This window comes from Fusarium proliferatum (genome assembly GCF_900067095.1).
Source record: "Fusarium proliferatum ET1 genome assembly, contig: FPRO_scaffold008, whole genome shotgun sequence".
Classification (NCBI taxonomy): Eukaryota; Fungi; Ascomycota; class Sordariomycetes; order Hypocreales; family Nectriaceae; genus Fusarium; species Fusarium proliferatum.
In genome coordinates, this window is record NW_022194797.1 from 294,343 (window position 1) to 308,701 (window position 14,359).

A 14,359-nucleotide genomic window follows, 5' to 3' on the forward strand; every position below is an offset into this window, starting at 1 on the left:
TGGTAAAGTAACTTGCACATTAGGCTATAAGCCATTCACCAAGAAGAAACCGGGACAAAGATGTGCATTTAGACCACTATCCAACTGAGCTAAGCTGCTGATAACATATACTGCAGCTAGTATTGATTAAAGAATTCCAGCCTCTCGATAATATCTCTGAGCACCTCGATGTAGAGGTACAGGCGACTGCGCAATATTACGAGGGACAAGTGGATATGTCAAAGGGCTCTTCTCTGGCGGCAAATGGTGGTATTGACTCTCGATACCAGCCCGAGTCTCGACCAAGCACCAGGTCAACAAATGTGCAATATCTTCTGGGAGGTCGTCGCGAACCAATACGACGAAGTCGGAAAAGTCGAGACAAGGCAATGGCTCAGTCAAAGACGGCCAGAATCCAGCAGGCAATGGATCTGTATTAGGCCGTGTTGACCCGGGGTTGTTCTCATGGAATCGAGCCAATGCGCTGGTCTCTGCAGGCAGAGGAACGAACTTGTTCTTCTCAATCACGCTCTCCCACCAGGGCGTCATGATAGCTTCCTGGAGCAGGGCGTCGGCTTCCCCACTCATCACAAGCGCCATGGCTTGCTCTGGGCGTGTCGCTGTGATATACTGACCCCCCCAAGAGTTGAGTTCGGCCTCATCGATTAGATGAGCTTTCATCATCTCCGATGCAATATAGCCAATGAAGTTGGTGCCATCATTAGTTGATGTAGCTATCCGCAACGCTGGTTTCTTTTCGCGCAGTTCAGAAAAAGAATGAATATTATACTTGGGGCTTATTGCAAAGACCATACGGTCGTTTTGAGGAAGCACTCCAAGCGACCGAAGCGACGGCATAGGTCCATGAGGTTGAAAGATGCCCTGACCTGTAAGAGCCGTCGTCATGAGTTGGACAGGTGTTGCAATACAGAGATGTACGCGTCCAGAAAAGACATCCGTGATAGCTTCCATCCCTCCATCACGCAAGTTCCACACTGAAACTTGGCTTTTAGGTCCTGCACGATCACAAAATTGCTGTGATAGCCAGGAGCAGATACGATGAAAGTTGGCCATGCCCCAGTCTCCTGTGAAGTGGAGCGTCAAGGAGCGCTCAATTCGCGGGCCACAGTCATTCTGCTTGTTGAGCTCTCCCAAGTCTGTTGTTGCCATCTTTGATCGTTTTTGCTTTTCCCCTGTTATTGTTGGTACAAGGCATAAAATGGTAGTTCCAGGGCAGAGTGCAGGTAGAATCCTGTAATTATGAGGCCCCAGGGCTGGTCAAGTTCCGTGAGGCGAGACTCCGCAGGACCGTGATACGGGTTCTCGTCCGGAAGGGTACCCGAGGAGCGGGATCTGGTATCGGGACTTCATCCGTGATCTCTGATCAATTCTGTGGATGGGGTAGAACAATTTCCCGTCAGGGGCCTGAAAGCGGGACACGGACAATTTGACAATGTCCGATCCGTGTTCTTATCAACATGGCTTTAGCTCTATAGTTTCTCCGACTCACTAGCTTGAAAAGTGATTTAAGTTCCGAGGTGAAGGATAAATCGCAAAGTGCGGCAATATGAAAGTCTCCAGTAGATTAAAAACCAGGGTAATGTTTTCTATTCCGACCCATCTGGGCCAGACTACGGGACTAGAGTGACCAGATAGAGTATCGATACCGTATAGCTCGGCGCACTTGGTCCATCGGCAAAAGGCCTCCAAGTGACGGGAAACCATGGAAGCAGAATCGTATATTCCGAATTCTTTGGAAGAGAATTCCAATTCGAATCGACATAGGCACGTATGAGGACAATTTCACTATCGAGTGGGCTTAGCTTACGACCAAATCGCATGGTTTATTCTGCATATATATATACATTGTGTTGGACGCTTCAGACCCAAATTACTTTTTAACAGTGACACATAGAGATCTGGAATGTCTCTCTGAACCGCCCGATAATGACTTGTCCGAATATCCATATCGCAGCTATTCCAGGCAGCAGCGTGACCTTCTTGGAACAGCTACAGACACCCCAATCCCCTCGTACCTTAGTCATACGGTCTTCTGAGGACGAGAAGAGATTTCGAAAGTGCTGGGCTAAAGATAAGTAAAGTCAATTTAATCCGGTTTCTCCTACACAACTACTCCTATTCATGACTTGAGCACATGAGTTAATAGTGCGGGGATGATAAATACAGGACGAGTGATGAGATAGAATCACTCTTTTATATGGATATGCTTCCAGCATCCATTATGCAGAACTCGGTAAGAGTCCAAAGCTGGTCGTCGCACAGTAATGTTCCAAGCCCCGCGTTGCTAGACTGGTTAAACGGAGAGCACCAATCGTTTCCTGACCCAAGAGACATATCTGGCTCTGGGTATGAATCTGTCATATGGTGCTCAATCATCTCTTCAATTGTCTGGGACTCTAGCCGCCCCAGGTTGCCTGTCCTATCTGACGTCTTGGGGATGCTAGAGTCACTTGACGACGCTGAAGAGCTTGGGGTGAGAGAACTGGTGACGTGAGGAGGTTCCTTGAAACCTGAAAGGCGTTCCAGCAAGTGAAAGTAGCGATACATGTCCGGGTTATGCCGGGACATTCGGCAAAAGAAACTCTCACAAGCCCGCCATGATTCTTGAAGGTTTTTGTGGTTCAGGTGGTTCAGCTGCGAAGAATGATTATCTGCCGCGACCACAATTATCGCAGCATGGTAAACATCTGTAGAGATTTAGCGGGAAAATACAGTTTGTTCTTGGGTTTCTGGCGTACAGTAACAGCTATACCACGGTGATCCGGGGTGAGTTGTGGTCTGACTGAAATGGTCTATGAGAGTCTGCGCAGTTTCAATACAGACAGTACAGCACTTCTCGATGAATGCGTTGTATGGCTGAGACGAGAACGTTCCGGGCTCACCTGCCCAGCTGACATTTGTTTGGGGATCAGCTCGCTGACAGAATTCAACCAGGAAAGAACGATATAATAGTAACCGTATGTGCAGGAATCTATCAGCTCATAAGGCAATTAATCAGAGTCGAGAGTGGAGGCAAGGGTGCAGAAAAATCTCGCTTCGGCTTCTTACCTAGATCGCAAAACGTGTCTTTGCTGCGCAAGTATGCTCCCGATATGAGTCTTTGTTGCATCGTTTGGCAAACGAAGCACTTCTGGCAATTCAGCCTCGAAGCGGCTTAGCTCATCGTCAAACGCCATAGTACTAGAAACATGCTTCCTATAGCGTTTACGCTCATCGAAGCCAATTCCCTTCTCGACTTCAGGCTTTTTCCAGGGGTCATATATATGACCGAGAATCTGACGGAGAATATGGCTGAGTTTGATGGATTCTGCGAAGAAGGTTGCTGCCGGAACGTCGTTCTTATTACCGTCACAGCTAGCAAGATTCTGTGTAGAGAACTTCTCGTCTGATATTGAGGGGAGGGGAACCGTCGATGCCATTGAGTATGAGATCGGTCGACCGGTTAGCATACCCAAGACACTGCAAATAAGAGGCTAGTCAGCAAAATAGGTAACAGGATACAGGACGAAGGATTCTCATACGTGTCTAGAGATACGCAGCTGTGCCACACGCGCCGCCTGACCTCTCGTTCCAACTCAGAAGTACCTGTCTCGTTCATTGCTAAATGCAGGCCCAAGCTCTGAGCCATGCGATACGCCATACCGGCCACATTCCAGCAACGGCTAGGGAGATTTGTGCTCTGAAGATACCTTGCGAATATCAACAGTGCTTGAATCAAGGAAATGTTAGCATTATCCAAGAAATCAAGATGCATAAGATGCTTGGAGCGCCGAAGAAAAGGAGCGGTCCTCTCCTTGCGGTCGTGGGCTGAGCCGTCAGTGAACTGAGTGGCGAGGGCAAAGATTGCATTGAGTGCGCAGTAGAATACAGGAACTGGACATTGCGAACCACCAAGTCCAACTCCTGTGAGGCGAGGCATGTTCTTGATCTCAGAATCACTGAGCCAAAGACGGTTATATGCCTCCATCAGAGTCTGCCAATGCAAAAATGGGTAGATGGTCTGCACCCTCTCTCGATATATGCACAGGAGATTGTCAGCCACATGACGTGGTGGGAGATGATACTCATCTGTATTTGAGGAACAAGAAAGCGAGAAGCTGCGCCGTGTTGATGGTGAGGACGGATGAAGAGCAGAGTCTTGCTTGGAATCTCCTGGCGCGGATGGTCGTCGATCACGATGCAACATATCGTAAAGCAGTGAGGCTGCTGACGGCTCCCCATAGAACTCCCTGGGAATATGAGTCGACGCCTCTGTTTTTGGGAGAGCCATGCCCATGGCACTTATATCACCAAGGTCCTGGCCCGACGGTAGGCTACTAATCTTTGGACTGGTATCTTCGCTCGCGTACGTGGTGGATAAACTAGTTGAGGGATGTGGGAGGATCCGTTCTGGTACGAGTATCGAGTCCGTGGTGCATTGCTGAGATGGAGAAGGGAAAGGGCCAACGTTGAATGCCGGAGGAGATTGTCCCAACGGCAAACTTTCGACGAAGCCTGTACTAACTGTGATATTTTCTGTCGATGATTCGGGCTTTGCTTCGCCATTTGCTTTGGCCTCGAGGTTGGCCAAACGATCGTGGAGAGAGTGTAGAACCCTAGTGCAATCCATTAAGACAACTACTCTCCTTTGGAGGCGCATATAGGACATAGGTTGCTCTTACCGTCTACTCCCAGTGAGCCTTGAGGCTTCAGGCAAGTAGATGCAAAGCTTCTGCCTCCGCTTGCAAACATTGCACTCGGGCCGCAGTCCATCACATCGCACTTTTCTGGATCGGCATTCCTCGCACGCCAGATCGACTTTCTGCCGCTTGCGAGGCGGACAATACTATTTTCTGTGCGTTTCGCAGCGTCTTTAACGATCTTTGACGGAGGGATATCCTGTTGTGGGGGACTCTTGTCGCGTTCTTGGGTTTGGGTTCCGGGTGGTGAATACATCGCTTTCGGTCGTGTGAAATGGAATTATTGGCCTAGAATAGGAATGAAATGAATATCAGATGCCGTATGATTAGTTGCTCGTGATATCTTTTGCTGTAAGGTGTCGAGCAAGATTCTGTGACCAAATGCAATCACAAACAACACGTATGGTTAGAGAAATAGAGGAAAGTGTCCCAACCAATCTAGTCTACGTCGAGTAGATCTCGGCTCCTGCTTTGAGCCTATTCCATATCGAGAACTGCGGGGTGATCTATACGCCCCCATCGATATGATACGTACGGATCAGTTGAAATCGTTCCGGGGCTGACAAAAGAACATTGCAGGATTCAAAGGTATCTGTTGACCGTACATGCAGACATTTCAGTTGATTTCAGCGGTTAAATTCAGCTATTACCGTCTTCGGCCTGAAAGCCTAGCGTTATATGGCTTCGCGCGACGAGGATACATTGGTCAAGGCTGCATAACTTTTTGGGGGCAGTCAGAATGACCTAATAAGGTAACGGATCTATTTAAACCTATCTGTATGTATCGTCTCGATCGGGGCCATATAGTTCTCAAAGTCTAAAGCTAAAAGCATTGGGCTAACTGTGCAATACAACGCTGAAGTTGTTGCCCCGGAAAATGTGTCATTAGTCTTCGATATTTCATCCTCTCATTAGGGCCCACTCTCGGACCGCTCCCTAAAAGTCCGTCTTTGGACGGAGAATAAACAGATGCCGTTGTTCGTAATAGCGGGGTAAGTGACCGATGCATCGTGGGGATTTTGCGGGGGAGTCTGGGCCATGCCGTGTTGGCGTGTTCTTTGAGCTTCTAGGTCTGTGCTCATAGCATGATGACCTGGGAAGTCTACAGTGTGCAATGGCATGAGCAAAGGAGGCCCCTCTGCACGGAGGACTTTCCGGGACCTGACTCTCCACATCATCGTGGCGAGGGCCGCCGTTGCGTACCTCAAAGCAGTAAGTACCTTGTTTTGCGAGGACATACATAAATATCACATTGCATGTCGTAAACGATATACATTTGCAATTAACTATCTTTCAAACTCTTTATTCTCCAAACATTTATTGTATAACAATGAGCTCCTCAAACGACTTCTACCCAGCACCAGTATATCGCTTGGATAAGCAGCAGGACGAGCCAGCCCAAACCCTGGACGCCCTCCTCAAGAAGAACCATCTAGCCCACGCTGTTCTTCGCAACCCAAGATTGCTTTTCCACAATCATATACCTCATGTAAGTCTCTGCGCTTAGACAACTAATGTGTTTGGGCAATGCTAGAACTTGACTATAAAAACAGGCTCTAGGATCCTCCTATCTCCTAGGAGCAAGCACTGCCAAATTGCAGGAGATCTACCATGCAGAAGAGCCTAACCTTCTCGCCGTCGATGCTGAGGTAGTGAGGTACACTATCGTGGCTGATAACTGGCGGGACCACCTTGGTGATAAGAAGTACATCAACTCCACATTTAGAGGTATCTTATGTGATATGAATTGCTAATAGACCTGTGACAGATATACGGCCGCATATGTTGATTACTTCGACCATCAGATAGAAAGGAATGGTGGAGACTGGAACAAAGTCGTCCTTGATCATCTTTTCTCTGGAAAGGAGCCATTGATTAATGGGTTCTGTGGCGGACGTGAGTTATTCTTCTGTTGGTGAACGGGTTTCTCAATGTGTACTAATCAGAAGCTTAGTCGGCCATCCATACATTCACCTTGCTTATGGGTATGAGTTCAACAGCAAGGAGGTCATCTCGGAGGCTTTAAGCCTCGGATGTACCGAGTATGATCCCGCACACAAGTTTCTGGACAATGCATTTCCAGACAATTCAACACACAAGACGACAAGCTTAGAGGAGATTCTGACCAATATCCACAATGACAAGCGCTTCGATAACTACTCTGAGGATCCAGGATACGCCAACGTCTTCACTTTACTCAGTAAGTATGAGTCGGAACTGTTGGAGCATTGGAACGCTTTGGTGGTCGAGAACACAACCATCCAGTTTAAGGACTGGCTGAAGACTTCTGCGATCCTCTCTCTAAGCACTGCGGATAAGGAGGGGAACTTTGACTTTTTCTTGGCCCATGTCTTAACCGTCGGTCACGCCCTTCGTATCCTGCTTCCAATCATGCCAGAGGATAGGAGACTTACCATGATGAAGCAATTTGGGTTGTTCACTACCATTACGTATCTCATGCAGCTGCGCCCGAGCTTCGGGATCGAGAAGATGAAGCCCTTGAACTCGGACAATAGCAGCTGGGAGTCTATCTCCAAGAAGGCCTTGGAAAGCAAGTGGAGCACCGACATGCATTGGGCAAAGGTGATTCGAGCTTTGAAAATGGTTGAGGAAATTAGAGGGTCTGAGGATGGCTTATATCAGCAAGCGGCGGCCAAGTTCTTGACTGAATTTAACGGTTGGACTGGCTTTGGGCTTGGCAGTGATGCAATTGTCCAACTTTAAATTCTATTGTCTTTAGGTATATCTGTATTACTTATGTTTACATTCTAAGTGTTTATCTAACTGTCCTGGACCTCAACTTATGTTTCTCTTCCTATATTATTCTACAGGAATATAACTTCCAACAATTAAATTCCTTTATTTAAAAGTTTTTCTTTCTGATTTAGTCTTTGAAGCAGAGCTTTGATAACCTATTTCTGAGGTCCCAAATCCTCCCTGCTAACTTAAGCCTTTAGCCACAAGTCTCAACTGCATTTCCGAGGCTTCTAAGTCCATATACTTGGGCACGATTTGTCACGTGTGAGGCGCGCGATGTGAGCCATCAGATGTAGAGTCTATTAACTCGGAATAACGATTTTTCACTATAATGCAGAGCAGCCGAGGAGGCCCAGCAGCTTCGGCTCACGCAGAGTTCGCAAATATCCGTCGCGGAAGTGGCTCCGACGTCAAAGACAAGTGCAAAGGCTATAAAGGGTCTCTTGATAGCACTAGAAAGTATGTTTCTCACCCCAGGCTTATATCTTATACAGTCGTTCGATCTCCTCTTGTTATCTCTTGAATTCTCTGCTGTTCAATATGGCAACCTCACACCGGCGAATTGCTCTCTTTGGCGCGACTGGTGGCACTGGTAGTGCTACAGTCCGCTCGTTCATCAAACGCCAGGGGTTTCGTGATTCCGTGGAGCTGAGACTTATGGTACGCTCCACGGCAAAACTATCTCGGATGATGCCCGAGTTGACGACATATAAGAACATACATGTCTGCCAAGGACAGATTACCGACAAGGCCATCGTGGGAGAGTGTTTGCGCGACGCCGATACCATCGTCTGCGCTCTTGGAGAGAACAGCAACATCGCCGGTGTGAAAGTGCTACAGGATCTCTCCAAGACAATTACTGATGTGCTTGATGATATGAAACGGGCTTCTACAAAGGAATGGAAGAAGCCCCGATTAATTCTCTTGTCATCCTCCACCTGGAACACCCGATTTACCGCACAAACGCCGGCACCTCTCCTCTGGCTCATCAAATCAGCTTTCTATCATCCCTACCTAGATCTACGAAAGGCTACGGCACATCTTCAAGCTTCGTCGGACCTTATATCACTCCTGCTGGTACAACCGGGGGCTCTTGTTTACGACGAACCCTCAGGTGCAGTGATTAGTACGGAAAAGGCTAGCGTGGCCTGTACATACGCAGACTTGGGTGAGGGTTTTGTTGAACTTACCATGGAGGATTCATACCATGACCTGAATGCCACTGGTGTGTCAAGTAAAGGTGGAGATAATTTCGTTAGGTATGGACCTGGCATGTTGCTAAGCATTGCGAGGGGGTTATCTGAAGGGTATTTGCCAGGATACTGGATGGTTAAGAATTTCATAAAGAAGTAGTTGACTATATAATATTTTGTATATATTTATGACAAATCTTTTATGTATTTATAGCTAATTAAACTACTGCTTTTAGAAAATAGTATTATTTCTTAAATAATCTTTTTTATATTCTCTATAAATAAGTTTCTTAGTCGTTAATAAATTTTGCCAAGTTAAAGGAGTGCTGTATAGTCGGCCTTTTTCCAAAATGCAAATGTCCGAAACTTTCGGATGTATTCCTTCTCGGAACCAGCCACCCGAATTGACGGTAATGCTAAAAGACCTTCGTAATCTCGGGGAAAGAAGATAATGAAAGTCCTCCTTTGTTTCTCGGGCGGAACTGACATATCGGAGTTTACGTACTCCCCGCCAGGGCTCTGAATGCCGCCATCTTAGGGTGACCATGTAGCGACTGAGTCTGATCTTTGCTTAGCAGAGAGTTCGTCTCATACCCCAAATTTAGGCAACACTTACGAGGCTTACTTGAACCCTGTTATAATAAGGGCCTAATAGAAGTACCCAAATATGATATTGTACCGGATTCTTCACTCATCTTTCTGAAACTCTGTTATTCATCCTTTCATCGCTTTCATCATGACTGACTGCTGTCTCAAGGGATTTCAATGGAAGGCTAAGCCTAAAGGCAGAAACAACACTGTTGCCGAGCTGAAATGCTATGTTTCTGGCACAAACAAGGATGTTGCCGTCATAATCGTCCATGATCTTTTTGGCTGGACATTCAACAACACCCGAATTCTAGCCGATCATCTGGCTCAAGAGGTTAATGCTACTGTCTATGTACCTGACTTGTAAGCTTCCCTGTTTCAGAAATGGCAGAGAACTTTTTGCTGACCTTCTTTGTCTTTCTAGTTTTGGTGGAGAGGTAGTCCCCACTGAAATCCTGTTTGACAAAAGCCGAATGGGCGAATTCGACCTGGGTGCATTTTTCAAGCGCAACTCCAAGACAGTCCGAAGACCAGAGCTTGTTAGATTTGTCGAAACCTTGAGATCATCCTTTTCTCGGATTGGGGCCGTTGGGTACTGTTTCGGTGGATGGGCTGTCTTTAATCTTGGGGCTAAGGAGTTAAGTCTTGTTGACTGCATCTCTACTTCCCACCCGTCATTTCTTGAGAAAGAAGAAATTGCAAACATTGGCGTCCCGACCCAGATTTTGGCTCCCGAATTCGATCCCCAATTTACTCCAGAATTGAAGGCGTACGCCAACGAGGTTCTGCCGATGACTGGGGTAGCATATGATTACCAGTATTTTCCTGGACTTGAGCATGGTTTTGCTATCCGTGGAGACGAGAGTAAGCCGGGCGAGAGGGACGGGATGGAAAGAGCCAAGAATGCAGTATCTTTATGGCTCCGACAGTGGCTTCACCGGGCTTGATCAGTCAATATCGGATTAAGTGTGATAAGTTATAGCGGATTTTACCTTGGAATGGAAACTTATTTACACTGTTGAAGCTACTTTAAAGCTATTGCTCCATGAAAAATATAGTAAACATTAATTGACGTCGTATACTTTCATATGAGTAGAGCTTAAAGTGGAGTTACAAAGGGTACTAAGCATGTTAGTGGTTCGAAGAGAGTCGACACAGTTGGCCATGAAGTTGCTGTTGAAGCTAGGCTAGTTGTATAATGGAAATTGAAATGAGCCAAATACCGAAGACAGCTCCGCCGAATAGCTCGGAGGGGATTTCCGAACTGCATCCAATCCGAGCTACAAGTGCATAACGTCGGTCACGACTCAAGCCGTATAAATCTAGCTTCTCCTATACAGAAGTTTTTCTACACAAATTAAACATTCTAAATACCTTCTCGCTTCCAATGGAGCCCGCTGTGATTCTCCAACTGTGTTACCGCAAGTTTGTTGACGGTTGCCACATTCTGCACCATAATCAAGTTCTCGATGCTTACGGTCACCTGTCGTTCCGACACCCTATTCACAGCGATGTCTTTATTATGTCACGCTCCGTACCTCCCGGGGTAGTGTCCTCTCCAGCAGACTTGATAGAGTACAGAGTGGACGACGCGGAGCCAGTCGAAGAAACATCCCTCAAAGGATATGAAGAACGAAGGATCCATTCAGAGATCTATAAACGCCACCCAAATATCCACGCTGTTGTACATAGCCACTCAGAGGAAGTGGTTCCCTATGCTATCTCAGGCATCCCACTAAAAGCTTGCTATCACATGGCGGCTTTCCTCGGATCCCAGGGTGCTGCAGTCTTTGATATCGCCAAACACCGAGATCCTACGCAAGAGGCGGATATGCTCGTTCGAAATGAGCAAACTGGAGAAGCTCTAGCAAAAACATTCGACAACGGCAACAATGTTACACTTATGCGAGGCCATGGTTTCACAGTAGTAGCGGACAGTATAGAACTTGCTGTCGTATGGGCCACCTACACACAGAAGAACGCAACAATCCAGACAACTGCCACTGCAATACAGGCCACAAATAGGACAAACATGGCCTTGACATACTTGAGCGATGAAGAATGTTCGTTGGCGCAGGCGATGTCGAAGAGGACTTGTGAGCGTCCTTGGAAGCTATGGACCCGAGAGGTTGAATCGTGTGGGCTTTATGTAAATAGTGTATAAAATACTCCAGCAGCTATTCTATATATAGAAAGTTAAATTAGCCATAAAGTTAACTTATTACTTAATTAATCTTTCTTTCTCTTGTATATAATAGCAATATAAGTAAAAAGATTCTCTCAAGATAGAAAAGTACTTTATATTAAATCTTCCGCTTAAGTATAGTATCTGATCTTAAGTACCGCATAGTTCCTAGGATGCCACTGCCTACAGTAATGATGACTGTAGCGATGAAGCTATAAGGGCTATGTTTCAATAGCGATAGTACAATTTGGAAAAGGTTCAACAGCACAGCCGATGAAGACACTTTATCTGCTTCTCTTGAACACAGAATCGGGTTGGTATCCTTATCGGGCGGAAACAAAGGCGATCTCTGAACGCAATTGATCTCTGAGTTTTCTGTGATCAAGCGCCACAAGAGATTCGTACCGTGGGCGGGCAAATCCAGCTCCTTAACCCAAAAGTCGCTATAAAACCTAAAGTTGGGAAAGCCAGGTACGCTCTTTCGCTCCCATATCAGGTCTTCTAAAGCATTACTGGGATGGCAATCCCAGGGGCGATCCACAAGAAGACAGCGCATCATCGCGAAGCCAATTGAGAAGCGGTCCGAGTTTCCCATGCCAAATAAGCTGAAGAGGCTGATGATGAGGGCTGACTTGGGAACTGTGGTACCTGGGAACCATTCCTCGTCAAGTTGGCAACCAACGACGAGGTCAACATCATCGGGGTGCTTGTAGAGCGTCTTTAGATTTTGTATGACTTCGGGATCAGTCGAGAACTTGTCCCAAGTGTCACGGATTGGGACGACAACTTCTGGATCCTGAGCGTTGTACTCGCGAAAATATTGATTGAAGGTCGGCAAGCCTTGCTCTCGTTCATGCACGATACTTGAGACGACGATGTCGAAGGGACGGCCGCGATAGAGCCCAGCGCTTCTGAAACTCTCATCTACTCCGGACTTGAAGTTGGGAATGTGCGACGAAAGAGCCCCAGCAAGAATTCTTTCCAGTCCAACGTCGAGAAACCCTCTGCTATTGAAGCTTGTATCAAATAGATTCTGCTCCCATAGTGTCTCATTGTTCTGATCCTTGATCGGGAAATTCGGGATGATGAACTCGTGGAAGCGATAGACGACAGCCATTTCTGCAGAGACCGTCATTGGCTTTCCATTCTTAGTGACAAGTGGCCAAGGATACGTGTTGGCGGGATTTATCTCCAATGCGCTCTCACCAAACGTCTGACGATAAAGTGGAAATCCGTCATCTCTTGGCCATGGCATCTCATCGGTCCAATAGGCCATTTGGTATGCGTTGGCGATCAATGCATGTTTTGCGGACATGACCACGCGTACAGTTTGGTAAAGCTGCTCATCGTCCCAAGTCGGTTTCTGTTTCCTGAGAATGTCGCAGAGCCTGTTATGCTCTCGAAGTAGTAATGTATGAATACCAAGAATTAGCCAGTCCTCGTTGGTACGGGGATCACCTCCAGCAAACAACTCTTCCGGCTTAACACCAGGACGTGTGTTGGTCGGTACGCCCACGGTGTTGAAGGGAAGGTAAGAGGCCTTTGCCCTGGTGCCAGGCGGTTGTACCTCTTGTGTGAGAAGCTTGCCATCAGTTCTTGATCGCAATCGGTGTGCTACATCAGCATTACTGCCATACAGCGATGATATGTCAAGCCACGTTGTTGCAATGTTGATGTTTTCGCGGGGGTTGCTTCTGGATGTGCCCGTTCCAGGCATGGCGGCTGTTCTTAGCACTCTAATTGTGGTGTTCAGGGGAAATATCTCTTCATCCTCTGGCATAGAGACTTCAATAAATTCGTCGGTAGAGTCTTGACTATACGTAACGTCATGCATAATGAACTGGATAAGTCAGAACCGCGAGTTGAAGCGCCATAGATGAAGGACTCTCACCTCGATGAGCCCCAGAAGGAGAGGCGTATGGTCATAGTAAATCTTCTTTTTTCTCTTGAAGAATGCATTGCTAACGGCCCGTGGGTTTGGTCCATCTCGTGGCTCGGATATGCCGTCGGCATACGTGTGTTGTTGGTAATCGCGTGGTCTGGCTGATCCAACTGAGCCTTCACCCGACTCACCCTTTTTTAGCCAATTGCAGTGCCCTTCGTATGTACGGAACCACCAAGTCGCTTTGCCATAAAAGCATTCCGGCTCTAGTTCATAGTTCAAGCTCCTGAACAGCAAGCTTGCCTCAGTCTTTAGATCGTCGTAGAGACCATGGTCTGGAACTTGCGGGCCAATGACTGGCCGTTCAGGCGTGGCAACCTGGCCGGATAGATTTTCGATTGAGGTAACATTGTCTGAGACAGTACCGCTCTCAAAAAGCTCTTGTAAATCGTGATTATGATTCTTATTCACAAGATTTCCAAGCCATTTGACGAAGTAATCGATAGGCTCTGTAGAGGCCTTTTGTGTCGGATTTCGAGATGGATTCGTGACGAAGCCAGCATTATGAGAGCCCTGGTACCGACTGTATGGCCACAGCTCCGCACTCGCAAAACTTGCAGCCCGAGCAAGGACTACCAGGAAATAATGTCGCATTATGTTGCAATGTTACACTGCTGGGCGAGGGAGGGATTGGGACAAGATGAGGGGTAGGAAAGCTCCATACCCTATAGCGAGAAGCTGAACTTGAGTTAAGGCACTAACAGCACTACTTCCATTTAAGCGGGATACTCCACTGATAACAAAGTTCCCAAGATAAAGCGTAATTTTCCAAGTTTTATTTATGATAACGTCCGGGATCAACAGGTGTGGCCCTTGTCAGATTTCGTTTGCGGCGTCTATTTATCATACAGTCCCTGTCCCTATCTTTTCTTCACCTATTTCTCCCCTTATCACAGATTCCCCGTAGCGTCTTTCCATTTGCATCAGGAGAATCCATCAGCTCAATTCCTCCTGCGTTTCTTAAAGTTACAAAAACTAGAGTTTGCATGTCGACCTTCTCTGCCAGACCCGAGGT

General features: G+C 47.0%; 7 protein-coding genes across 7 annotated transcripts; 4 read left to right on the plus strand and 3 right to left on the minus strand.

Moving 5' to 3' along the window:
• Positions 1 to 126: 126 nt before the first annotated feature.
• On the minus strand, positions 127 to 1,149 carry FPRO_13778 (uncharacterized protein; the record flags this gene model as incomplete). Its single annotated transcript, XM_031218731.1, has 1 exon — positions 127 to 1,149. The coding sequence occupies one exon, from the start codon at positions 1,147 to 1,149 to the stop codon at positions 127 to 129; it is 1,023 nt and encodes a 340-aa protein (XP_031084560.1).
• A 1,044-nt stretch (positions 1,150 to 2,193) lies between these two features.
• On the minus strand, positions 2,194 to 4,609 carry FPRO_13779 (uncharacterized protein; the record flags this gene model as incomplete). The annotated part of the gene is made up of 4 exons (XM_031218732.1): positions 2,194 to 2,687; positions 2,739 to 2,971; positions 3,049 to 3,459; positions 3,522 to 4,609. 4 exons carry the CDS (start codon positions 4,607 to 4,609, stop codon positions 2,194 to 2,196), a joined length of 2,226 nt encoding a protein of 741 aa, XP_031084561.1.
• Positions 4,610 to 6,009: 1,400 nt separating this feature from the next.
• FPRO_13780 (uncharacterized protein) lies at positions 6,010 to 7,403 on the plus strand (the record flags this gene model as incomplete). The annotated part of the gene is made up of 4 exons (XM_031218733.1): positions 6,010 to 6,168; positions 6,233 to 6,384; positions 6,448 to 6,575; positions 6,634 to 7,403. The coding sequence occupies 4 exons, from the start codon at positions 6,010 to 6,012 to the stop codon at positions 7,401 to 7,403; spliced, it is 1,209 nt and encodes a 402-aa protein (XP_031084562.1).
• Positions 7,404 to 7,976: 573 nt separating this feature from the next.
• FPRO_13781 (uncharacterized protein) lies at positions 7,977 to 8,789 on the plus strand (the record flags this gene model as incomplete). The annotated part of the gene is made up of 1 exon (XM_031218734.1): positions 7,977 to 8,789. One exon carries the CDS (start codon positions 7,977 to 7,979, stop codon positions 8,787 to 8,789), a length of 813 nt encoding a protein of 270 aa, XP_031084563.1.
• A 576-nt stretch (positions 8,790 to 9,365) lies between these two features.
• Positions 9,366 to 10,164, plus strand: FPRO_13782 (uncharacterized protein; the record flags this gene model as incomplete). The annotated part of the gene is made up of 2 exons (XM_031218735.1): positions 9,366 to 9,580; positions 9,642 to 10,164. The coding sequence occupies 2 exons, from the start codon at positions 9,366 to 9,368 to the stop codon at positions 10,162 to 10,164; spliced, it is 738 nt and encodes a 245-aa protein (XP_031084564.1).
• A 440-nt stretch (positions 10,165 to 10,604) lies between these two features.
• Positions 10,605 to 11,381, plus strand: FPRO_13783 (uncharacterized protein; the record flags this gene model as incomplete). The annotated part of the gene is made up of 1 exon (XM_031218736.1): positions 10,605 to 11,381. One exon carries the CDS (start codon positions 10,605 to 10,607, stop codon positions 11,379 to 11,381), a length of 777 nt encoding a protein of 258 aa, XP_031084565.1.
• Positions 11,382 to 11,520: 139 nt separating this feature from the next.
• On the minus strand, positions 11,521 to 13,938 carry FPRO_13784 (uncharacterized protein; the record flags this gene model as incomplete). The annotated part of the gene is made up of 2 exons (XM_031218738.1): positions 11,521 to 13,242; positions 13,294 to 13,938. 2 exons carry the CDS (start codon positions 13,936 to 13,938, stop codon positions 11,521 to 11,523), a joined length of 2,367 nt encoding a protein of 788 aa, XP_031084566.1.
• Positions 13,939 to 14,359: the final 421 nt, after the last annotated feature.